The 24,858-nt window shown below is 39.7% G+C and overlaps 1 protein-coding gene across 3 annotated transcripts; it reads right to left on the reverse strand.

Annotated features, from left to right (window-relative positions):
• Window positions 1-2,138: 2,138 nt before the first annotated feature.
• ZNF583 (zinc finger protein 583) lies at window positions 2,139-16,127 on the reverse strand. Of its 3 annotated transcripts, none has more exons than XM_071209484.1 (5): window positions 14,665-16,127; window positions 13,685-13,785; window positions 10,539-10,665; window positions 9,073-9,171; window positions 2,139-4,923 (listed from the first exon to the last, which is right to left on the reverse strand). In XM_071209484.1, exons 2-5 carry the CDS (start codon window positions 13,691-13,693, stop codon window positions 3,446-3,448), a joined length of 1,713 nt encoding a protein of 570 aa, XP_071065585.1. In that variant the 5' UTR covers window positions 13,694-13,785; window positions 14,665-16,127; the 3' UTR covers window positions 2,139-3,445. The 3 variants fall into 3 exon arrangements, with proteins under 3 accessions (XP_071065585.1, XP_023440868.1, XP_058136904.1); XM_023585100.3 differs by having other exon boundaries at window positions 2,325-4,923; window positions 9,073-9,168; XM_058280921.2 differs by having other exon boundaries at window positions 2,325-4,923; window positions 9,073-9,168; window positions 15,986-16,122.
• Window positions 16,128-24,858: the final 8,731 nt, after the last annotated feature.

A 24,858-nucleotide genomic window follows, 5' to 3' on the forward strand; every position in this document is an offset into this window, starting at 1 on the left:
TTAAAATAAATGTGTCATTCTGCAAATTGCTTTTTCATTCAATAAGTTCTTTAGTCAAATGCATCAGAGTATTCAGTAATTTTAAACTGCTGCAGTATTTCCAGTCATGTCTACTGATGGAAATTTTAGATTTTCCAATTTTTCATATATCAGCAACTATACTGTATGTGTATTTGTATATATGAATATTTTTAGTACTATAAAATTCACGAAAGTATAGCAATCAGAGTCCCCATTTCTCCACATCACTTCCAATATTTGATTTTATATTGTTTAAATTTGCATTTTTTAATACAAGTGAGGTTAAGTGGGTACTCATATTTATGGGCCATCTGTATTTCTTCTATGGTTTGCCCATTCTTATCCTTTGCCCATTTTTACATTTGCTTATGTGTGGGATAGTTAATAAAAAGTCTTTTATTAATGTAAAGTGTTACATCTTTCCCTTTATACTGTATTACAAATACTTTCTTCCTTTAACTTTGTTTAAAGGCATGCTAAATTTTGATGTAGTCAGTTCCATCTATCTTCCCCTTTATTGCTTTTGTGTCTTTTTTTGTAGAAATCTATGCCCAACACCAAGGTTATAAACATATCCTCCTCTGTTTTCTTCTAACAACTGTATTAATTTTTTACATTTAGGCTTTTACTCACCTGGACCTTATTTTTGTGAATGGTGTGATGCAGCGACTCCATTCAATTTACTTATAGGAGTGGGTGGAGTGGGGAAGCTGTTGGCAGGGGTTACCAACACAGCCCTTGCATAGAAAGCCTCTTAATAGGCTTTCCATCATGCCTTCTTTACACCCCCAGCCTCTACACAAGCCAACTCCAAGCCTGAGCTTCTCCATGGTTTGTGCAGATTGGGTATTATTACAAAAACCCTTCTGTCATTCAGACATCTCAAATAAGGGTTTCCGCTACATTTCAAGAACACTTCTCCCTTTTTGCTTTTACAAATTTAATCCCTCCACACACTGCCCTCTCCTTTTCTTGTTTAGCACCATTTCCATTCTTTTATCTATTAATTGGGACATGGAGGAAAGACAAATTTGTGTCCTCAGTCTATTATTGCAAAGGAAAATCTTGGTGTTTCCATTGAAAATTCTGGTATTAACAAACTTTGTTAAAAATCCATACTTCCTAACATCAGTGCATAAAAGTATCCGCTTTCCTGCGCTTTCACAATGCACTTTTTAAAAATCATTCTCAAGTTGAAAAGTGGCTAACTTGTATTTTTCCTAATCCTGTGAAAGTCACTTTGTACCACGTTTATCAGTCATTTGTTGCCTATCCACATCCTTTGCCCTGGCAGCAGTGTGGGGAGGGCCAGGTGTCATTTTCTAAGTGATTTGTAGGAGCACTTTTACATTAAGGATATGGATTTCATAATATATATGCTGCAATAATTTCTCCCATTCTGATTTTAAAAGATCTTTTTGTTTATACTATCTTTGATCACATAGGTTTTAATCTTCTGCAGAGCAGGTGTAGCTCTGGTCGAGTGCCTGCTTTGCATGTACAAGGTCCTGGGTTCAATACCTGGTATCTCCTTTTTAAAAAAGCTTTAATCTTATGTAAACCTCTGAATCTTAATTCCTTTGTAGTTTCTGGATCTCATACCATGCTAAGGAAGACTGTTCATTCCATGATAAATGTGGGTGTCCTCTGGTACAATTTTTTCATATTTAAATTACCCACCTGGAAATAATCTTCATGGACAGAATGAAGCCATTTTGTACAGAGCAGAATGAATTTTCTCAATACTGCTAACCCACTGATGTGAAACGTCACCTTTTTATATTTTTATGACTCTGTATAGACATATATGCATACACATGTGCACTCATACATGTTTGAAGCCTTAAAAATTCTTCTTTGGCTTTTTTGCTGTAGATTAATTTGGGGCCTGGGCCTATTGACATCTTTACTTATTTATTTCTCTCCCCTTCCCCGTCCCCGCCAGTTGTCTGCTCTCTGTGTCCATTCGCTGTGTGTTCCTCTGTGACTGTTTCTATCCTTAGCAGCAGCACCTGAAACTATTGACATCTTTATGATACCAAGCCTTCCCACCCAGGAGGATATGTCTATTTATTCAAATCTTCTTTTTCACCCTGCATTAAGCTTTGATCATTCTCTTTTTATCTATACTCATATATGAATTATTGCAAAATTGAATTTGCAAAACCATCAGGATCCAGAGAAGTAATATAAAGAATATAACAGGTCAGATATAAAACAAAAGGGAATATTTGGGACTGTGGAGAACTGAAGAACACATACTTTCCTGGAAGTATTAAAGTCAATGTATACCAAACCAAACATGTTGTGAGCAGTTTATGAGCAGACCTACGGTTTTAGTTTTCATCCCCTCTAATTCTGGTTAAAGGCTAGAAGCTTGGGAGTTTCTCTTTTTAAATGACATAGGTTTGATGCTGTCCATTCATCTGGAATTAGGAGAGGGGTGTCAAACTTATACATTGTCTATTCTTTTTTTGTTTATTGATCTTTTCAAGTTTTCTCTTTTGCATTTTTCCTTGGTTTAAATGTAAAATGATGCATACATCTCAGTATAGTCTGTTATGTTAAAAATTATTTTTTAAAATCTGGTTCTTAAAAACTATTGAATATATAATAAAATTAGTTTTTCTTAACAAAGTATTGTCAGTATATTCAGGCTGAAATGATGAGACCATCTTACCTTGTATCATCATGGAATCTAACATCAGTACTAATGTACTTATCATCACCCATCTTTAGAACAATGACTATTGTTCTTAGTCAAAAACCTTTACAATCTCCCAATCCTGAGCTGTTTCTCTTCATCCTTTTTTTTCTTGGCTAATCACGGCTGAGATGATCAGCTCTTCTTTGTATACCATGGTATCTTTTTATATGTTTATTGTTACTTTATGCTAGGCACTCTGCTGAGAAATATACATGCATTATTTAATCCTCCCATTAATTTTGAGGTAGTACCACTATTATTTCCATAATATAAATAATAAAGACTTAAGCTTACAAAGACAGGATACTTCCCCAAAATCAGAGGACTGAAAGTGGAAGAGCAAAGATTAGAGCCCAGATCTATTTGATACTGGAATATGAGTTCTTAATTCTGGATAAGAATCCAGAGAATAAGATGGATATTGACATGAGAGGCTTCTGAAAGGTAGCCTGGTAGAGGGCAGGTTTAGGCTATTTTGAGGAATATGTGCTTTAAACCACAGAACTATGGAATGCCACTGAAGGGCTTTCCACTGAGGGAAAAATGAAATGATTTAACTTATATTTCTAAAAATATAAGTTTAGCTGTAATGTGGACAACTGAGGGAGTCAATGGTGAATACAGGGAGGCCAGTTAGAAAGCTTTTTCCAAAGTTCATTTCAAATTATTGTGGCTTGGACAAAGATGATGGATTAAAGGGGTCAGATTCCAGACACATTAAGAGATGTAACCTACAGGTCTTGGCAAATGACTGGAAGTGGAGGAAGAGGGAGAAGAAAGAGTCAAGAATGACTCCATAGTATGAATTCTCTCATGATGAGCAAGGTGTGCACGCTGCCTAAAAGATTTCCTGCAGTCTTTACATTCATAGGGTCTCTCTCCAGTATGAATTCTCTGATGTAAAGTAAGAGATCCACTGTAGCTAAAAGCTTTCCCACAAACATTACATTCATAAGGTTTCTCTCCAGTATGTATTCTCTGATGTTGAGCAAGGCCTGCATTCTGACTAAATGTTTTCCTACATTCCTTACACATATAGGGTTTTTCTCCAGTATGACTTCTCTGATGTTGTGCAAGTGATGAACTATTGGTAAAAGCCTTCCCACATTCAATACATTCATAGGGTTTCTCTCCGGTATGAACCCTCTGGTGTTGATCAAGGTACGCAATTTGACTGAAGGCTTTCCTACATACGTTACATTCATAAGGTTTTTCTCCAGTATGAACTCTCTGATGTTGAGCAAGATGTGCATATTGACTGAAGGCTTTCCTACATTCCTTACATTCATAAGGTCTCTCCCCAGTATGAATTCTCTGATGTACAATTAGGTATCCACGATGGCTAAAGGCTTTCCCACACACATTACATACATAAGGTTTCTCTCCTGTATGAATTCTCTGATGCTGAGCAAGAAATGAACCATTACTAAAGGCCTTTCCACATTCAATACATTCAAAAGGTCTCTCTCCAGTATGAACTCTCTGGTGCTGAGTCAGGTGTGCAATCTGGCTGAAGGCTTTTTTACATTCTTTACACTGATAAGGCTTCTCTCCCGTATGAACTCTCTGATGTTGAGCAAGGTGTGCATTCTGGCTGAAGGCTTTCCTACATTCTTTACATTCATAGGGTTTCTCCCCAGTATGTATTCGCTTATGTTGAGCTAGGTTTGCACTCTGGCTGAAGGTTTTCCCACATTCCACACATGCATAGGGTTTCTCTCCAGTATGAATTCTTTGGTGCAGAGTAAGGGATGAGCTCTGGTTGAAGACTTTCTCACATTCATTACATTTCAAAAGTTTCTTCTCTATATAGGCTTTCTTATGTTTCATTTCAACAGCTTTTTTTCGATAACTTTTCTTCTGTGACTCATGCTTATGTACTCTTCCTTTGGTGGGAACACCCTGTTGTATATCAAGTATTGCATTCTGATGAAAAGTTCGCCAAGATTTATTATATTCATTACTTTGATTATCAGTGAGGATTTCTTTATGAGTGATGATTAATTGACTAGGATGTGCCTCCGGATTTCTCAACTGGTTCTTAAACCAGCCCTCACTCTCATAATCTTCTCTCAAACTGGAGTGATCAAGGCCATAACTAAGATGGCGTCTCCCCATTGTCACTAATTTGGATGATTCTTCATAAATATCTCGCTTTGATGAAAATTCACTGTTTTCGAAGATATACTCCCAATCTAAAAGATATCAAGAAAACAACTATCATTTGTATTTATGTTTTAGAAGAAGAAAAAATTTTAAACAAAAATAAGTGAATAAAATACATAAGAGGTTTGATGATTTAACAGCTCTCAAATACAGTCTAAAAGAATAAAAGTTTAAAGAATGAGAACTTTAAGTTAAGGAAATAAATTAATCATACATAATCAGGTAAATATCAGAAAAATAATGAAGTAAAGAGGTCACAGAAATCGCAATCATCATTTTATATCTAGGTGAATATAAGTCTCCAAACACCCTTCCTCTCTTGCCTCTGGCAACCCTGCATTTAAGCTAGGTTAATTATATTCTTCTTTCTTTTGGGGGGAGGGAGGGGAGTTAATTATCTTTAAAAAGCCAAATATCATAATATCAACAACGGGGCCCCAAAACCTTCAGAGGTTCTCCAGGCCCAAAGACATACCAGGCAGGCTGTACATGAAACACTATGGTTAACCCTTTAGACCCAGAAAATGGTCTTCCTGAACATGATTTTCTATGTGATATATTCCAACCAACTATGAATTTTTAGCTGTTCGCTGAAATTAAGGTGCCTTCATATAAAAGTAACTTTGTATCAGATTTTTTGCTTTCATTAACCTGGCCCAGGCCCTAATTAGCCATCCTCTTTCCAGTCCCAAATCAGATCACCCTTTTCCTCTGGTCAATACTTTCTAATGGTTTCTCACCTCATTTATAATATTGAGAACTGCTACCATGGTTTACAAAGCACTGTGTTCCAGATCTCTCTGACCATATCTTCTGACTCTCTTCCTTGCTTATTCCACTTCAGTCATAAGGACATTCCTTCTATTCCTACCTTAAGAATATTACACTTGCTGTTTCTTTACCTAGAAAGCACTTTTCTCCAGAGATTTCCTTGACCTATTTCGTCAATGCATTTCTTCACTTGAAATTCTGCTCACAATATCACCTCTTTACTATGGCCTTCCCCAACCACCCTATATAAAATATCACATGCGCCTATCATTATCAAACCTCCTGCCATGCATTATTTTTCTTTAGATGACTTAATTTATTTGACATCATAGTACAGGTTTATTTACTCTCCAACCCCACTGGAATGAAAACTTTCATGTGCAGGAACTTTTCTTGTTTTAACTTTGTATACCCAGGGCTGAGAAAAGGCTGGGTACACAGAAGGTGCTTAATATATGTGGAATATAGAGTAAAGAGCAAATAATGCATAAAATACCACACTAATTCATCTTCTCATTAGAAAGATCTACTTGCATGAATGGGGCAGATGACTGAAATTAAGTGGACTACAATCACTGAAGTGGACATATTATCATAGTAAAGAATAAGCTTCTGTAGGAAAAACAATCTAAAGACAATGTGGTTGGATTTAGGCTGCTAACACTTGCCACACTGCTTCACTGCGTGTCCAACTTCCACCCTCCCCTCTAAATAATTACATATCACATTAGGGAATGCTCCCTAAAAGTCAACATGAAGATGGAATCTTGAAGACTCATAGATAGAGCAGTAATATTAAAAGACTGACAGATGACAATGAATATACTTAAACCCAGAAATAAGTTGGAAAAAAGCATGATAAAAATAAAAATACAGGTATATTCACTCATAATATTCTCATTCAACTGAGAAAAACTAAAGATATATACTGTAATCCTTAGAGCCATGATTTCAACTTATATGGTGCATCAGAATCACCTGGAGGACTTGCTAAAACACATATTGTTGCACCCCACGCAGAGAATTTCTGACTCAGTAGGTCTGGGATGGGTCCTGAGAATCTGCATTTATAATGAGATACAAGGTGATAATGCTGGTCCTGAGACCACATTTTGAGCATCACTGCCCTACAGCAACCACTGAAAACATAAAGTAAAAAAGGCATATACTTAAAAAGCGAATGGATAAAAAAAGATAATTTTTTTAAAAGCCTCTAGATAAATTAAACTGGAATTCTGAAAAATATTCAATCAGAAGAAGACAGGAAAAGGGAAAGAGAGGAACAAAAATAAAAGAGAGGGAAAACAAGAGAATGGTATTTGCCCATGAGAAATGAAAACATATGTTCACAAAATCCTGCATATGACAGCTTCATAGCAGCTTTAGTCATAATAGCCCAAAACAGGAAACAACATAAATGTCCATATAATCAGGTGAATGGATAAACAAAATGTGGGACATCCACATAATGGACTTATTACTCAGCACTTAAAGGAATACACTACTTATACATGCAACAATATGAGTGAATTTCAAAATCATGCTGAGTGAAATATGCCAGACATAACAAATACATGATTCCATGATTGCATTCCATGCAAACTAATCCAAAGTGACAAAGATCAGATTAGTGTTGGCTTAGAGCTGAGGGTGGAGAGAGGATGGACTGCAAAGGGGCACAATCACTCTTTGGGGTGATGGAAACACTGGGGTCTTGTTTGTTATGATGGTTTCATGGGTGTATACAACAGTCAGAACTCATCACATTATATCATTTATATAGGTACAGTTTATTGAACATAAACTTATTATTCCTTAACAAGGTTAAGAAAACAATAATAGATGAAAGCAAATAAGGCAAAGACAGACTTTGACAATATACTAGGAAAGTAAAGATCATGATACAAAACAAGCTCTTTACTCTCAAAATAGAGATTATACCTTAAAACCTATGGAATATTTATAAAAACTAACTGTACACTAGGCCAAAATTCTCAAATTGTTAAAAAGTATAACTAGTTATAATCACTATCTGATCAAATACAATAAAATTATCTAATCAAAATATAATAAAACCCACAAAACTCTCTTTTAAACAACTCTTTAGTGAAGAAATTTTTTTTAAAGTACATTATCAAAAACAAAAGTACATTATCTCCAAAAAAGCAATAATAAAAACATACAAATATCAGAATCTTTGGGAGACTGCTGAAGCTATAGTCAGAGGAAAATTCATATCCCTCAATAATTTCATTGCTGAATAAGAAAATGAATAGGTTAAGTATTCATTTCAAGAAAAAGAGAAAACTGGAAAAGAGAAGAATGGTAACACTGATAGATAAATCCATAAACTCAGTCTTTAAAAAGAAATAAAACTGGCAAATCAACAAAAAAAAGTTTATATAGAATAAGAAATAAAAATTGGAAACCACTATCGATAAACAAGAAAAAAGAATTATAAGTGATTACACTGCTCAAATACATAGAAATAAACTTAATAGCATAAGTGAAAATGGTAATTATCTAGAAAAATTAAAATTTATAAAATTTGACTCAAGACAGGAACTATAGAGAGACTATTTACCAAAGAGGATACTAAGAAAATTGTCAAAGACCCACTTCCTCCCAAACGCTTCAGCATCAGGCTTTATCTTTCACTCTTTTAGACCAACGATCTCATTCATTCACACTGACATCTCCAAATCACACTTTTATTCTGAACCTCTGTCTCCTAATCCAATTGCATGTAGCATTTTTTCACTTGGAAATATCCCCATGTCATAAAAATAATAAAATCTGTTATGTCCCAAGCCCAATTCACCACCTTTTTTGCTACCAACTTATTTCTTTTTTCTATTAAATGTTATCACTTTACAGATTCGCAAACTTGGAAATAAAACTGTAAATGTTGCAAATGCTTTCTTTTTTATTTCAATTGTTTATAAACTTCTGAATAATCCCAAGAATTTAGCAGAGTGCTCTGCTCAAAGCAGTAACTCAATGAGTCTTGGTAAAAGAAAAAGTGAATAAATAAATCCTTCAATCTAAAAGGAATGAGTGACCAGAAAGGGGGATAGGGTGGAGTGGGGAGGCATTACAATGTCTGGAATTTTAAAAAATGGAATGGAGTACGTATGCAAACCTAAAAGGCAAGGACAAGGAAAAGCTGTGAAGGATTTATACCCAGAGAATAGGAAAATGGGTTGTCAGAGAAAAGAGCAGTGTGTGAGAGCACATACACTAGGGGAGTAAGTCGGGGAGCTCATGCGAAAGACACCTCAATGTTTCTGCCCCAGCCATAACCTTTGAGAAGCTACTCAGGAAATATCAATGATAAGCTGGAACTCTGAGAATAGCTGAGCTTTCCCTTGCAAAGTCTTATACTTCCCTGGTTATCTCTCACTCACCTGGACATTTGCCTCTTGTCCCCTCCTTCTTCACCAGCCAGGGCTCTTTTCCTTGCTCCAATAATGAAATCACATCTGGCTTAGAAACAGAAACTCCTGCTTACAAGGGATAAAAAGGGAATTAGCTGCGGATCAGCAGAATATCCATGTCTACATAAAATACCATGACTTTAAAATGCTGTTTGACCTAAAGTAAGGGGGAAATGGAAAGGAGAAATGAGTTTATATGGCTACGAGTTTCTAAAAAAGAGTCTGGAGGCTGGCAGAAGGTTTGCCCTCATGCACAACTGAGCAGAGTCAGAGAGACAGATAAAGCAGATACAACCCCCAGATATTGGTTCCTTTGAGGGCTAAAGAGACCCATGGGAGTTATGGTCATGGCCGATGGGGTTAACTACCAGGGCAGATGGCCCCTCTTTGGAAATGGTGTTTATGTGTGATGGATCTGGACTCAGATGGGATCTCCCTTCATAAGACTTTCATGCTAATGTGCTGGAGGTGCAGTTAATGTTGGGGTTTAAGATATATTTAGGGGATTTGAATCTCTGGACTGACAATGTGATAGCCAGATCCTGAGCCTCAACAGACTCCAGCACCTACAATCTGATTTATTGGACTTACCACACTCAGCTAAGATGGAGGTGAAGAAGGACAACCACCACACCATGGAGCCTAGAGTGATTACAACTGAAAATGGGAGGATTGCATCCAGCATCCAGGTGGAATCTGAGCCTCCTCTTGACATAAAGGTGCAATGGACACAACCAATCCAGTGTCCACATAGAAGAGGTGGCATTGGATTGGGAAAAGTGGACATAATGGACAAAGGGTATGGGGAAAGGCAGGAAGAGATGAGAGGTGGAGGCGTCTTCGGGACATGGAGCTGCCCTGGATGGTGCTTCAGAGGTAATCACCGGACATTGTAAATCCTCACAGGGCCTACATGATGGAATAGAGGAGAGTATGGGCCATGATGTGAACCAATGTATATGAGGTGCAGAGGTGCCCAAAGATGTACTTACCAAATCCAATGGATGTGTCATGATGATGGGAACGAGTGTTGTTGGGGGGGGGGAGAGGGGGGCTGGGGGGGTGGGGTTGAATGGGACCTCACATATATATTTTTAATGTAATATTATTACAAAGTCAATAAAAAATAAAAAAATTATAAAAAAAAAAAAAAAAGGGAATTAGCCAGGCCCATAAAAAAGATCAAGTTCTTTTGTCTTCAGGAAAGTGAGACATTATAGAAGGAGGTTGAGGAAGAGGTCAAGTGTATGTGAAGGATGTGGGGAGGATGAACCTGTAGGACCAGCCTAATGAAGCTACCTATTCCACAAAACTCAAAACTATTTTGGCGGGGATACAAGGAAGAGAAATTCAATGAAGCAGTCAGAGGCTCCCAGACATTCACACTGGAAAGTAGTCCTTTGTGCAGACTATGAATTATGGGGAGACCTCCTTACCCAGTGATACCAGGCTCCTGTAGTTCTCCAACATCACCTTCCTGTACAAATTCTTCTGAGAAGAGTTCAGCCATTCCCACTCCTCTTGAGAGAAATCTACAGCCACATCCACAAATGTCACCAAATTCTAAAACAACAAATACATTCTTGCTCAACCAATGTGCACACCTCTCACATGGGCCTAGGTTTTAAGAGTAAAATTGTCTACACTTTTGGAGAATTATTTGCACACTGAAATTTTCTGGCAGTATCTTAGGTGCTGAGTGACCCATGTCATGTAATAGCTGGACAATTTCTCTTTGCTTAGTCTTGATGTTCTGTCACCGACCATGGAAAGTATAATTTCAAGACAGTCTCTACTTGTGGAGAATTTACAGTCCTGTGGAGGAGAAAAGATTTATAAAACACATGCAAAATTGGGAAACGACACTGTAAACAATCACGTGTAAAATAAAGTTATTCATACTAAATGTCAGGCCATTTCTCGATATGGGGAAAGCAGGAATGGTTGGTGCAGTGAAGAACGGCTTCCAGGAGGCAGCAGGCCATGAGTTGAGCCTTATAACATGTATGTGGTCTATATCAGCATTTCCAAACTGTGTACAATGGAAGTCGATGTCCCAGAGACGGAGTATATACATAAACATATCTGATACTTCAAATATATTACCTTCTAAAATTAAATACATATGTAATGAAAATAGTTTTATTGTGATTTTGCAAGAATATGCCTTAAACAAATGTGTGCCAAAACAGAACTATTAGGAACGTCAGTGACAGATAACCTGATGTGTGAGTGTGCCACTGAGTTGGCGGTTGGTGGCAAAGACAACATTTGCCAACCAGCTGTAAAGGTAATCATTTCAATGGATGGTTTTAAATAAATGGCAGGCTTGATTTTTCAAAACGTACCTGCACTGAAACAAACAAAAAGGTAGAATCACAAAATACAACGTATCAAAGCCTTTAACTTCTAATGTTTGAGAAGGAGGGGATATTTTTTAGTCCATATAGTCAGTACCTAATAGGAAAAAAGTTACTTTCCTTTGGAAATAAAAATTGTCCTGAGGTTCAGTGTGTAAGGGCAACCAAGGATTATAGTTCTTGATAATCCCACTAAATTTCAAAGACAGTAACTTACTGGGCAACTTAAGAGACAAGATAATAGTAATTTTAAACACTATCCTAATTAAGTTAAATAATAGTAACCATTTCCAAATCTGTTCTTCAAAAACTACCTACAGCTCTCCCTAGAGGAACACACACAATTGTGCATGTCTAACAAGCAAGGGTTTTTTAAATGTTATAGTACAGTTCTCAAGTAATAGTACTGTATGCTAAATTAAGGATCTAAGTAAAGAGAATTATAGAAGAGTGAGGAGCAAAGGAGTGAGGTAACTTGGTAAATTTGAGGAACAGGAAGTTGACCAGTTTGATTATAGAGTGAAGAAGACTTTAGATTTCATTCCAAGTAAAATGGGAAGCCATGGAAGGTTCTTGGTAGGGGACCAGTCTCTTCACATGTGACCTGTCACAGTCTGTCGAGTGTCCTTCATTCTTTCCCAATACTTTTTGAAATCATCACTCTCCATCATTTATGTTATTGACCCTCAATGTCTATTAAAACTTCCTTTCACTAACTCAGTCACTAACTCCTAATATGAATATTTAACTTCCTCCCTTGGCCTCTTTTTCCTCATCTGTAAAATGAATGACTTGAACAAGATAACCTATAATTGTATTCCTGGCTTTATCATTTTATGAGCCTGCATTGTGTTGTCCAATTGAGTAGCTACTAGTCACACATGCCTATTTAAAATTAAATTTTTAAATAAACATTAAAAATTCAGTTCTTCAATCACACTAGCATACTCAAGTGCTCCACAGTCACATGTGGCTAGTGGCTACACTACTGGACATCAAAGATATATAGACCATTTCCAACATCACAATAATTTCTATCGGAAGTACTAGTCTAGTTGATTTCTCCTGGCTTACCTTCTTCTTTACAACCATTCTTTAATATTTTCATCTAGCAGGTTGTATTATCTTTTATATTTAACATATCTAGAATGAATTTAATGCATAATACGAGGAATAAATTTTTATTTCTAAGTGAATAATACACCCCCTCCCTGGATTTAAAATAACATCATATAATAAGCAAACTAATAGACACAAAATTTCAGGAGATAAAGACAGTCTACTCTTATTCACCACAGTATTACCAACACTTAGTACAGAGTAGGTACTTAGTAAATATATGTTCAGTAAATGAATATTTTCAATTCTTATTATACTTACCATTTGTTTCTGGACTTTATTATATACTGATCTTTTCATTTGTTTCTTCTTGCCCTCATTCCCTATCATATACTATTTTCATTATAGCTTGTGATTTAGTCTTTGTTAACATAGACTCAAGCTTCCACTTATTACTATTTTTAAAACACTTTCCTGCTCTTCTTCCATATTAATTCCATTAATCTTAACTGTATCTTTTCTTTGTTCCTGATCAAAAGAAAGATGATCAAGATGATCTAGAATATCATAGTTTGGCCCACTATTAACTCATATGTCCCTAAAAATAGAACCTAATTACTTCCATGGAATCCTACTCTTCAAAGTCCAGGGTGCCTGGCAAAATTCCTCCCCTAATTGACTCAATATTAATATTCAAGACCCAGCATATGCCACTCCTCAAAATCACCTTGAGCAAGAGCATGTACTTTGACTAAGACCACTCAATAGCCTCTCCTTTTCTGCCTTCCACTCAGACCCATGTATAAGGAAAAGCTCTAAGCTACTGGTTGCTTCTAAACACACATCTTAACTTCAATGAATCAAACCCCCACAATGAAGGCTTTCATATCCCACCATGCAGTGTATTTTTGCCTTTTGAGAGGTTCTAAGAGGACACTCAATCCCTAAGAAGTGCTGAACCATTTCTTGTATGAAGATGGAGGGTGGGAAGGAAGCTGGGCTTTTGGGGACCTTCCTTTTATTGGAATGGAGGAAATGAGGACCAGGTCAATGGATGAATGGAACTTCGATAGGGTGGGAAATTTCAGAAGAAAAGCAATATGTTCATATAACTTGAAAAACAAGATGGCATTTCAGGGAAGAGAAAAGTAATGCTACCTTACCTCAGACATGACTTTAAGAATTTAGGAGTTTATAACAGCTCTCCTGTCCTCTTCTTTTGGGCTCCTCTCTTGGAGAAAGGTAGTATCCTGAGAAAGTAGAGCTGGAGAAGAATAAAGAAACCATAAAATGCCAGGTCTGCCCTGCAGCTCCCAGCATTTCTAGCAAAGAAACCCTCCTTTCCTTCTCTTTCCCCATTTCCCCCTACCATGGATGTAGATATGTCACTAAATTAGTCATTTGTATCTAAATTTACAATTCTTTTCCCATGTGCTTTAGGTCTCAAGAATACAATATAAATTTTCTGTATATAAATCACATTTTCATAAAAAATAACAGAATTTATCTTTCAGAATGACACTACAACATAGGGAGTCCCCCTTTCACATATGAAGGCTCTTCATAGGTGAAATTATCTAAGATTCTATTGTGCTAAGTAATTAAGCCAAACTGTGACCAGGTATCAACTTTTCCACCAGAGGATAATGTTGAAGGGAAATACCCTTTCTACAGGGATGAGAGATGAATCTACAAAGCGAATGCCTCAGGGAAAGCATCTTCACAGGCATTAGAGGAGCTGTATGGTCTGGATGACACTGCACCAAATAAGAGTCAGAGCACCCAGCTTCTGATCCTGGCTTATAACAAATTATACCTGAAGGCAAATCTCTTGATTTTTCTGAGCAACTTCCTGGGGGTAGGAGGTAACATTATGTATGCACAATCATCTGAACCCCTTAATCATGAGTTCTTTTCCACTAGATCTCACTGCCTTGGAGAGTAGTTATTATGTTAGAAGAAGGATAACTTAATGGTAAGAACCACTGGGTTCAGAGATAACCTTCACTAGCTCTGCACCTCAATGAGTTAAACCACTCCAAATCTCAGTTTCCCCATAATGAAATAGTACCTAGAGATTCACATGAAGTATTTAGCACAGAGCCTGGCATACTTTTGTGCTTAACAAACATCAATCACTTACTTTCATAAATATCTTTTCCAAAGACAGTGGTGCTATGTGGTAGAAAGTCTGACAGGCCTGGATTCAAATCTCAGTATGGGCTACCGTTAGCCTTATAAAATAAGCACAGCACATAACACATAGGTCTCCCCTGCCTTTTTCCTCTTCAGTTCCTTGCACCTCCTGGAGACTAGGACAGAAATCAAAAGACCACCCTTCTGTGCCAGAGAAGGCTGAAGTCCAACAGGGGGTCCTCTGCTTTCCAGACCTAGGGCTGGGGCTCCTCTCACAGTCACTCCCTCTCCAAGTATCTCCCCTTCTCTCTCTCTCTTCCACTCCTCTCCTCTCTACCCGCCATCAGTCTCCCGAACCCTGGAACACAAGGCCTCCCAGGGCACCCACACATAGCTTACCACCCAGCACACAAACCAGACACACAAACCACAGCCACAGGCCGGCAGCGCCCCCTGGCAGTGGTGGACAGGCCTGTGTTATAACACTCCCCACACACTTACTGTCACACACCATCCTAACGTCACACATTCTCACATGATCACACACTGTCACAGTCTCAATCACTGTCACAGACATGGTCACACATTCTCACAGTCTCACACAGCCACACACAGTCATACTCACCACTGCACAGTCCCAAAAGTCCCACCCACCATCACACACTGTCACACAGACCACTCACCATCACACATTGTCACACAGCCCACCATCAAACACTGTCACACAGCACACCCACGATCACACATGGGCACACAGTCACACTCACCATCACACACTGTCACACAGTCCACCCACCATCACATACTGTCACACAGTCACACTCATCATCACACATGGTCAGAGTCACACCATCCCACAGTCACAGTTCACTCACCATCACACAACAGTTACACAGTCCACTCATCATCACACACGGTCACACAGTCCACTCACCATTACATTCTGTCACAGTCCACTCACCATGACACACTGTCACACAGTCCCACTCACCATCACACACTGTCACACAGTCCCACTCAACATCACACACGGGCACACAGTCCAGTCATCATCACACACGGTCACACAGTCCCACTCACCATCACACATGGGCACACAGTCCACTCATCACCACACACAGCCCACTCATCATCACACACGGTCACACAGTCCCACTCACCATCACACATGGGCACACAGCCCACTCATCATCACACACGGTCACACAGTCCCACTCAACACCACGACACACGGTCACTCAGGCGCACACCCTGTCACAGGCCTCACACCCGGCGGACCGGCCGCCCAAGGCGCCCATCCAGCCTGTCAGGCCTACACAGGTGCCCACCCGCCTGCTCGCGGACTCCTCACGGCCGCTTCCCTCCGAGTCGGCGCCGGCTCGAGAGGACCGCGGAGGCCCTGAGCTGAGCGCCCCCGCGGGCCGGGGCGGGGACTCGATCTCGAGGCGGACGCAAAGGACTCACAAAGAGGCCGCGGGACTCAGACCGGCCGCCTGGACGGGCCGCAGTGGCCGCTGGGAAATGGAGTCCGGCGCTAAGACGCCGCGGCGCAAAGCATCCTGGGGCTGCCTGCCGAGAGCGAACGTCGGGCCTGGTAGTTGGTTCTCAGCCCAGAGGTCCCCTTTCTGACTCGCGTTGTCTCTGCTGCCCACAGCCGCCCACCCCTGGTCTTCCGAACCCGAGCAAGGATGGGCCGAGACCTGCCAGGCCGTCCGACCGACCGCTCCTCGCCGAAACCCGCCCGAGGCCTGGGAAGCACCTTGGAGTGCGCAGGCGCAGCCTGCTCTGGTGCCGCCGGCTTACGTGGGCGGGGCTGAGCCGCGCGAAAGGTCTGTGGAGACGGACTGCGCACGCGCAGCAGCCGTCGTCGCCTCGCGGCGTGTTTGGCCGCGCTGTAGTGCACCCCCGAAAGAGCCGCCGCTGGCGGGGCTGGGACCCGGGTCTCTAAAGAGGCGCAGTTCCTGGGGGTCTTCACCCTGCCCAGGGCGATCTGGAAAGGGGCTCGGGATTGGTGTACGTGCGGCTAAGAGCTCCGTTGCCCGGGTTTTCTTTCCTCCCCTCCCTACCCTGCCTCCGATCCCCACTTATTTAGCGCCTACAGTGCGACTGGCAGTGTTGTTGGCGCTGGGGACACAGCGGTGAACAAGCAAAAAGGCCCGCACTAATAGACATTTGTCCCAGAAGCCGAATCCTTTTGTTAGAGAAGGGTGTTTAGAAACCAGGATCTGGGCACTTGGTATACTCATTGTTACTGGGCCGCCATTGAATCCAGGCCCACTCAGCAAGTAGAACTAGGAAATACATATAGATCCTTTAAAAAGGCTGTGGGGGGAGTGGGGGGTGGGGGCGGTGGGGTTGAATGGGACCTCATATTTTTTTAATGTAATTTTTAAAAATAAATAATTAAAAAAAAAGGCATAGCGGGAGCAGATGTGGTTCAAGCAGTTGAGCTCCTGCCTCTCACATGGGAGGTCCCTGGCGGGTTTCCATGTGCCTCCCGAAAAAAAAATGAATACGTCAAAGGAAAAAACCAACTCCGGAAGCCGATGTGGCTCAGTGGTTGAGCCCTGACGTCATAGGAGGTCCGCCACCACCCCCCAACCTCATAAAAAAAGTAATAGTAAGATTTAAATAAACTTTTAGAAGTTTTAAAGTTGCAAAGAAAGTTCTCATTTATCTTAATCCATTTCTCCTATTATTAACATCTTCCATTAGTTTGGTAATTTGATATAATTAATGAGCCAATATTGATACATTATTATTAACTAAATAATACACATTATTCAGATTTTCCTTAGTTTTCATCTATTATCCTTTCTTGGTTCCAGGATCCCATCTAGGATACCGAATTGCATTTAGTAGCCATGTCTCTTTAGGTTCCTCTTGGCTGAAAGTTTCTCAGACTTTCCTTGTATTTACTGATTTCGAAGGTTTTGAGGAGTAGTGGTCAAGTTATTTTGTAGAATGTCTCTCAAACCGGGTTTGGCCAATGTTTTTCTCATGATTATACTGGGGTGTGTGTTTTGGGACAAAGACAACAGAGGTGAAATTCCATTTTTAGCCCATCATATCAAGAGTACATACCATCAGCCTGACTTCTCACTAATGATGTTAACCTTCATCGCCTGGCTAGTCTATAGATACATGCACATACACATAGTTAGTCATGAGTACATAACAATCCAACACCTAGGGTTCTTCTTTACTGTCCACCATTCTAGATTTGTACCTTTACTTCTCCTACAGGAAGAGAGTGGCTCGCCTGAAATCAATATATTTATTTGCTCAGTTCTAGTGCAGTAGAAGCAGAGAGGATTCAGTGATCACATATTGAAGGTTAGGACACAGGAATTTTCTGAGAAGGAAGATTTATTATGACCGGCTGGGTCCGGCAGACTCCTGTCCAAAAAGCCAAGCACAGAGTAGGGGCTTTAGGTTATTTTTATACAGGAGACATATGGGGTGAGGTCAGGAGAGGTTTAAGGGTTAAAAAGACTTTCTTAATTTTTTTAGGGTTTAGGGGTTCGTTTGAATACCAGCTAAGCTTGAATGAATGTATCACCCACATTCCGTCTGGATATAAGATTTAATACACATTCAGTCTACATCCTTTCTGAATATTCAAAGCTTATAGGGTCTATATCACTTAGCTTTCTAGAAACTAGGCAAACCTTGGATACAGAATTAGGTAACTTTGAATTCATTCATAGGCTATATTATATCCTCCCTTTGATGTCACCTTAAGCTTGTTAAGCTTTGGCATCACTATTTTCAGAGTTATGAAGTGGGTAGCTGTCAGTGTTTTTACTGCTTTATTTAGCTATTATTAAGGGGAGGAAGCAGGGAAGTATGATGAGAGCATGGGAGGAGTTTCAGCTGTTCACCAACTCGACCACTTTTTTTAATCCGTTAATATTTTAGGAAGGCCTAATGATAAAATTTCTGGAAATATTTGGGGCTTCTCTTGGCTTCTGGAGGAAGTTTTCTTCCGAGTGGCAGTATCTTGAGGAGACTTTTTGCTAGGTTTCAGATCCATCTACTGATTTATCTTACTAGCCTGCCCTATTTTTGTTTCCTTTAGAGAGTTTACACCTTTACTCTTAAAGGGGGTGCTGAAAGGAGATGATCTTTTTTTCTGTAGCTACTTCCTGCTGGTCAGGGGCAGTCAGCCCTACCTGACGGGTGAAACTCTTGCTATCTTATCTCAGTTGGAGAAAGACAGCTCTGGCATCCTGGGCAAAGCTGGACAAAGTTTTCATATGGCTAATAAGATGTTGATTCTGGAAGAAATAAACTTAATAAAAATTTTTAGAATATATGGTTCCACTGAAAGGATACTAGACCACAGAAGTAGAAAAGGTCAAGTGCCTGAAAAGGCTGCATTTTCCTTAAGTTGGTGGGAAACAGCTCTTTGTTGTTGTTGTTATTTTATGCTGTTGGTTAACTTCAGAGAGAAGTTGCAATAGACAACAGAGTTAGGTATAAATTGTCAATACCAGTTCCTATGGTAGAAGAGAGGAATGAGAAGAGGCATTTCTCTTTTCAAGCTAAAGGAGATGAAGAGTGGCAGGTTTTTTGTGTTTTTTTTTTAAAGATTTATTTATTTATTTCTCTCTCCCCTTTCCCCCCACCCCAGTTGTCTGTTCTCTGTGTCTATTTGCTGCGTCTTCTTTGTCCGCTTCTGTAGTCAGTGGCATGGGAATCTGTGTTTCTTTTTGTTGCATCATCTTGTTGTGTCAGCTCTCCCTGTGTGCGGCACCATTCCTGGGCAGGCTGCACTTTCTTTCACGCTGGGTGGCTCTCCTTACAGGGCACACTCCTTGCATGTGGGGCTCCCCTACATGGGGGACACCCCTGCGTAGCACGGCACTCCTTGCGCTCATCAGCACTGCGCGTGGGCCAGCTCCACACAGGTCAAAGAGGCCCGGGGTTTGAACCGCGGACCTCCCATGTGGTAGATAGACGCCCTAACCACAGGGTCAAGTCCGCTGCCAAGAGGCAGGTTTTTAAAGGAAAGTCTGGTTTGCCTTTTTCCTAGCAATAGGCATTTGGACTAGAGTTAGAGGAAACAGTTGATTTTGACAGACACTACTTAGCTTTGTCTTTGAAGAGGTATCTCAGGCTGTCCAATGACTGGCACTTGTGTGTTCCATCAGGTGCTTCTGGTGAACTGGCACTCTCTTGGGCAGCTGGCTTCATTCAGGATTAGTGCACCAAGCTGGACATTCCTTTAACTTTAATAGCTGTGGGAGTGATCAGAACTACAGAGTTAAGTTTTTATATTTTGACTCTAATTGGGCAACTTCTGGTAATTTCTTTGACTGTTTTTACCAGGCTTTGTCTTTTGAAAACCCATTTGGCTAAGCTGGTTAGGGCATCCTTCCCCAGATGAGTGCCTTGGTGAAGTTCATGAAGGCTTTTCACTGCACTGCTCCTGGTAGGTAGACGAGAATTTTTAACAAGCCACCCATCAGTTTCCAGGGTGAACCCCCAGTCTAGCTGCCCTGGTTGGTTCACACTGGGTATATTGTGGAAGTTCAAGTGCTGGTACCGGTGCTGGAATAAGCGGTAGGAGGGAAACCTGGGTTTTGTGCTGCTGCTTTAGCAGCTGCGTTAGTTTGAGCATTTCTTTTTGCTATAACGGTGTTTGTTTTCTGATGCCCTGGATAATGCATACATGCTACTTCCTGAGGACAGCTTCTAAGTAAATCTAGGGTTTTGCCTGTGTTTAATAGGTGACCCACTGTTAGTAAGCAGGCCTTGTTCTCATTACACAGCAGAGTGAGCATGAAGGACAAGGAAGGCATACTTAGAGTCTGTGTAAATATTAGCCTGTTTCCCAGTGGCTGGATTTAAACTTTGGGTAAGGGCAATTAGCTCTTTTTTCAGGGCTTAAGTTCCAGGGGGAAAAGCTTTGGCTTCTGTGTTCAAATTGAGAAACCACTGTCTAGCCTGCCTTTTTAATTCCTCTCTTAATAAAACTGCTTCCATCTGTGAACCATTTGATATTTGGATTCACAAGAGGCTTATTCTTTAGATCTGACCTGCTTGAGTAGTTTTGGTAAAGACTTTCTAGGCAGGAGTGGAGAAAGGGTTCTTTGGGATCTCACTTTGGGCCCTCTACTGGGGTAGGGTGGCTGGGTTGAGAGTTTGACACACCCTTATCTGCACCTTGGGGGTTTTTGGTAATTGAGCCTGGTATTAATTAACTGGCCACCTGTAAGCCAGTGGTGGCCCTGGACTCAAGCACATCCTTCACCTGGTGTAGGGTAAAGATTGTGAGTGGTTGCCTCCAAGTTAATTTGGTGATTTTTTAACTAAAAGGGCTGTTGACCCCACTGTTTTCAGACAAGATTGTCATTTTTTTTATTTCACAATCATGTTTATTAATTACTTAGAAAATGAAGTTGGCCAGGACTTTTAACATGTTCAATGTCTTTCTGCATATGATTTACTAGAAGCATTACCATAATCATTAGAGATATATTTAGAATAGGATATAGGTACAGTATTTAATACTAATTAATCTACTACACAATGCATAAGTTTCTCCTTGAGCTGCAATTAATAGCTTTAAGTTTCAGGTTTGCAATACCATACAGGTTGTTTCTCCATGGGAGCAAGCTATAGTGCCAATTGTGTTTAAGTTCTACTTACAGTACTCTGGTATTCATTGCTCCACTTTGTATGTTCTTCACAGAAGCTGCCACAGTGTTGACCCTAGAGAGAAGCTAGGATAGTGGATTCCAGTATTCCACCGGCCTGGTGCATAGCGCTCTTGGCACTATGAAATATTGCCAGTCAGGAGGTGATATCCATTGTACATTTGGCTGTACCAAGCATTTTTGGCTGCTGCAGGAGTTTGAAACTGCAAAGTAGTTCCCATCCCCTTCAGGAGCATGACCAGAGATGTAGTAGACACTTCTATTGTTTTAGGGGTCAATGACCAACCTAGCCAATAACTCATATGGAGAAGTACCCTGCAGTGTACTGGACGCCTGGTTTGAATGCACAAGAGAGTTTGACAATCTGGAAGTCTATCTCTTGATTTTCATATATGTTGTAAACATTTTTAATGCAATGTGTTACATATTAAATGAACTTTTAGTACTTTGCTTTTTACTTTTACACTTTTACCATGAAGACGTTAATTACACAGGTATTTTACTTTAGTAGTAGAGGAAAAACTACTTTTTCTATTTTTAAAATGAAAACTGAAGATTTCCAATGGAATTAAGGTAACTTTTTATTACCACCATTTGAATATGCACATTGAGGTAACTTTCAGACAGGTTTTATTGCTATGAAGTTACTTTTTGCTGTTAACATCAATTTAGGTTTTAGGTAATAATGGCTTTTTAGAACTAGCTATTTAAATGCTTAAGTTTAGAAGATGGTTTTACAAACTCTTTATAATTAAACAACAACTATACAGACTGGTTAATTTACCTTAGATTACAGTTAGCAACTGATGGATTTTACTTTATGCATTTAGGAGAGGGCAGATCTACATTTCTTCAACTTAACTTCATTAGAATTTTATCATATTAAAGACTTAATACATATAATGTTACGTTATTAACTTGGTATTTTATAAACCAAAGAGATAACACCCAAGCTAAATAAATTGAAACTGTTATAGTTTATACAAAGAATTTTTTTAAATTTCTTTACAGGGGGCTAAAGCATCTTGTCTTTGATAAAATTCTAAAACTGAATAATCTTAAAGCCTCTGACTTGTAGGATCTGGAATATGTTATAATTATTTAATTGGCTTTAATCATAATTTAGTAAGGACCTTTTTAAGGCTTTCAAGGACTTTTCCTTTACTTACTGAAATTTGGTGATAGGATTAGTAATTACCCTTCTTTAAGGCTGTTAAAAGGTTTTTTGTTTTTTTTTTTTTAAAGATTTATTTTTATTTATTTAACTCCCCCCTCCCCCGGTTGTCTGTTTTCTGTGTCTTTTTGCTGCGTCTTGTTTCTTTGTCCGCTTCTGTTGTCGTCAGCGGCACGGGAAGTGTGGGCGTAGCCATTCCTCGGCAGGCTGCTCCCTCCTTCGCGCTGGGCGGCTCTCCTCATGGGTGCACCCCTTGCGCGTGGGGCTCCCCTACGTGGGGACACCCCTGTGTAGCAGGGCACTCCTTGCGCACATCAGCACTGCGCATGGGCCAGCTCCACACGGGTCAAGGAGGCCCGGGGTTTGAACCGCAGACCTCCCATGTGGTAGACGGACACTCTAACCACTGGGCCAAAGTCCGTTTCCCTGTTAAAAGGTTTTAGATGGGGAACTACAGGAAAAACTGATTTCGTTCCCCAGCCTAGAAGACAGAATTTTCATCTGCCAAACCTGGTCCCTCCCTCAGAGCTCTTGCAAAGAGAAGGCCGTGGGGACTGGCAGATCAAAGAGCAGCTCAGAAAAAAAGGTTTTCACTTTTCCAGTAGTTTCTATATTCAGATTTTTATATGACCTTTCCATAATGCTTAGCCTAATTTGGTTTCTAGGAATATTTATTACATATATAATTGCATATTTAATTTTTAACAATTTGAATAGAGTTTTTTAAAGAATTATTTGTTAATTTGATATTATTATCCTGATGTATGAAGATACACCCTGAGCAAATAGGCAGACATGAATAGTTTGACACAGAAACACAACTTAGTTACTTAAAACTTTTCTTTTTTTTCTCTTTTTTTTTACAAAACAAGTTCAGCCTAAAACAACACTTGAAAGATCTCCCTGAAGGCTTTTCTTTGCATGCTTCTCCAGACTAGGGGTTTATGGTTTCCCCACTTGGTGGCTTTCTGAATTAATGGCTTATACCCAAAATGTTTTCAATGCTATGAGACAATTTTTCTTTGCTTCAGAACCATAAGCAGAGGCAAGGAGTGGGGCCAGACTTGCTGTAACCATAAACAAAGGCAAACTCAGTTTATAATTACCATCACAAGAGTTGAAGGCTAGGGGCTAGATGAAGTTAGTTATAAAAAAACATAATTAAAGGTAAGTTTAAGTTATAATTACCATTACTATAGTAAGTACTAGATAGACTTGAAGTAGCCACAAGCAAAGGTAAATTAGTTTAAGATTACCATTACAATAGCTGAAATCTAGGCTACATCTACTCTGTTATAATTTCAGTTATTAATTTATATATATATATATATAAAGGCACTTATACAATGATTTCAACTCTTAGTTTCTAGAAAGTTTTTACTTAAAATCAATTTGGGGAAACGGACTTGGCCCAGCAGTTAGGGCATCTGTCTACCACATGGTAGGTCTGTGGTTCGAACCCCGGGCCTCCTTGATCCGTGTGGAGCTGGCCCATGTTCAGTGCTGATGCACACAAGGAGTGCTGTGCCACGCAGGGGTGTCCCCAGTATGGGGGAGCCCCACACGCAGGGAGTGCACCCTGTAAGGAGAGCCACCCAGCATGAAAAGTGCAGCCTGCCTAAAAAAAAATGGCACCACACACACAGAGAGCTGACACAGCAAGATGACGCAACAGAAAGAAACACGGATTCGCTTGCCGCTGACAACAACAGAAGCAGACGAAAAAGACGCAGCAAATAGACACACAGAACAGACAACCAGGGTGGGGGGTTGGGGGGGAGGGGAGAGAAATAAATAAATAAATAATCAATTTGGGCACCTTTATTTATTAACTAAGTAATTAAAACAATTTTATTAGTAACAACTTTGTGTAGTTTTTCTGCTTTCCCAGCAATTAAATAAATTTCACTTGTGATTTATGCATTAAATCCACTGGCAAGACAGTACTGGCATTTAAAGATTCATTTTTAGGTTACCTTTCATTGTTATCAAACTTGTAACAGGTGAACCCCAAATCTGATTTCCTAGGCACAAACAAACTCACAAAGTTAAACACAGATTTTAAAGTTGAAAACAAGGTTATGCACAGATTAAAACAGAAGAATTTTATACCTTTAGCATTTCTAGGAACTTTTTGACCTTAACTGATGGCATGTGAGGTTTCTTTATTTTTATCACTATTCACATCTTTCATAGGCATGACTGAGTTTAAACTGAGAAGTTTGAGGTGTAGTTTTTCATTTCTTTAAGGAAACACGACATGAGGTTTCTAGGCCTTGGATCTACCTATTCCTTTTTTAATTTTTTCACGCCAGCTTAACTGGAGTTCAGGGTTCCACACAGAGGCTGCCCTGTGGCCATG

The sequence above is a fragment of the Dasypus novemcinctus genome, chromosome 18 (genome assembly GCF_030445035.2).
Source record: "Dasypus novemcinctus isolate mDasNov1 chromosome 18, mDasNov1.1.hap2, whole genome shotgun sequence".
Taxonomy (NCBI): Eukaryota; Metazoa; Chordata; class Mammalia; order Cingulata; family Dasypodidae; genus Dasypus; species Dasypus novemcinctus.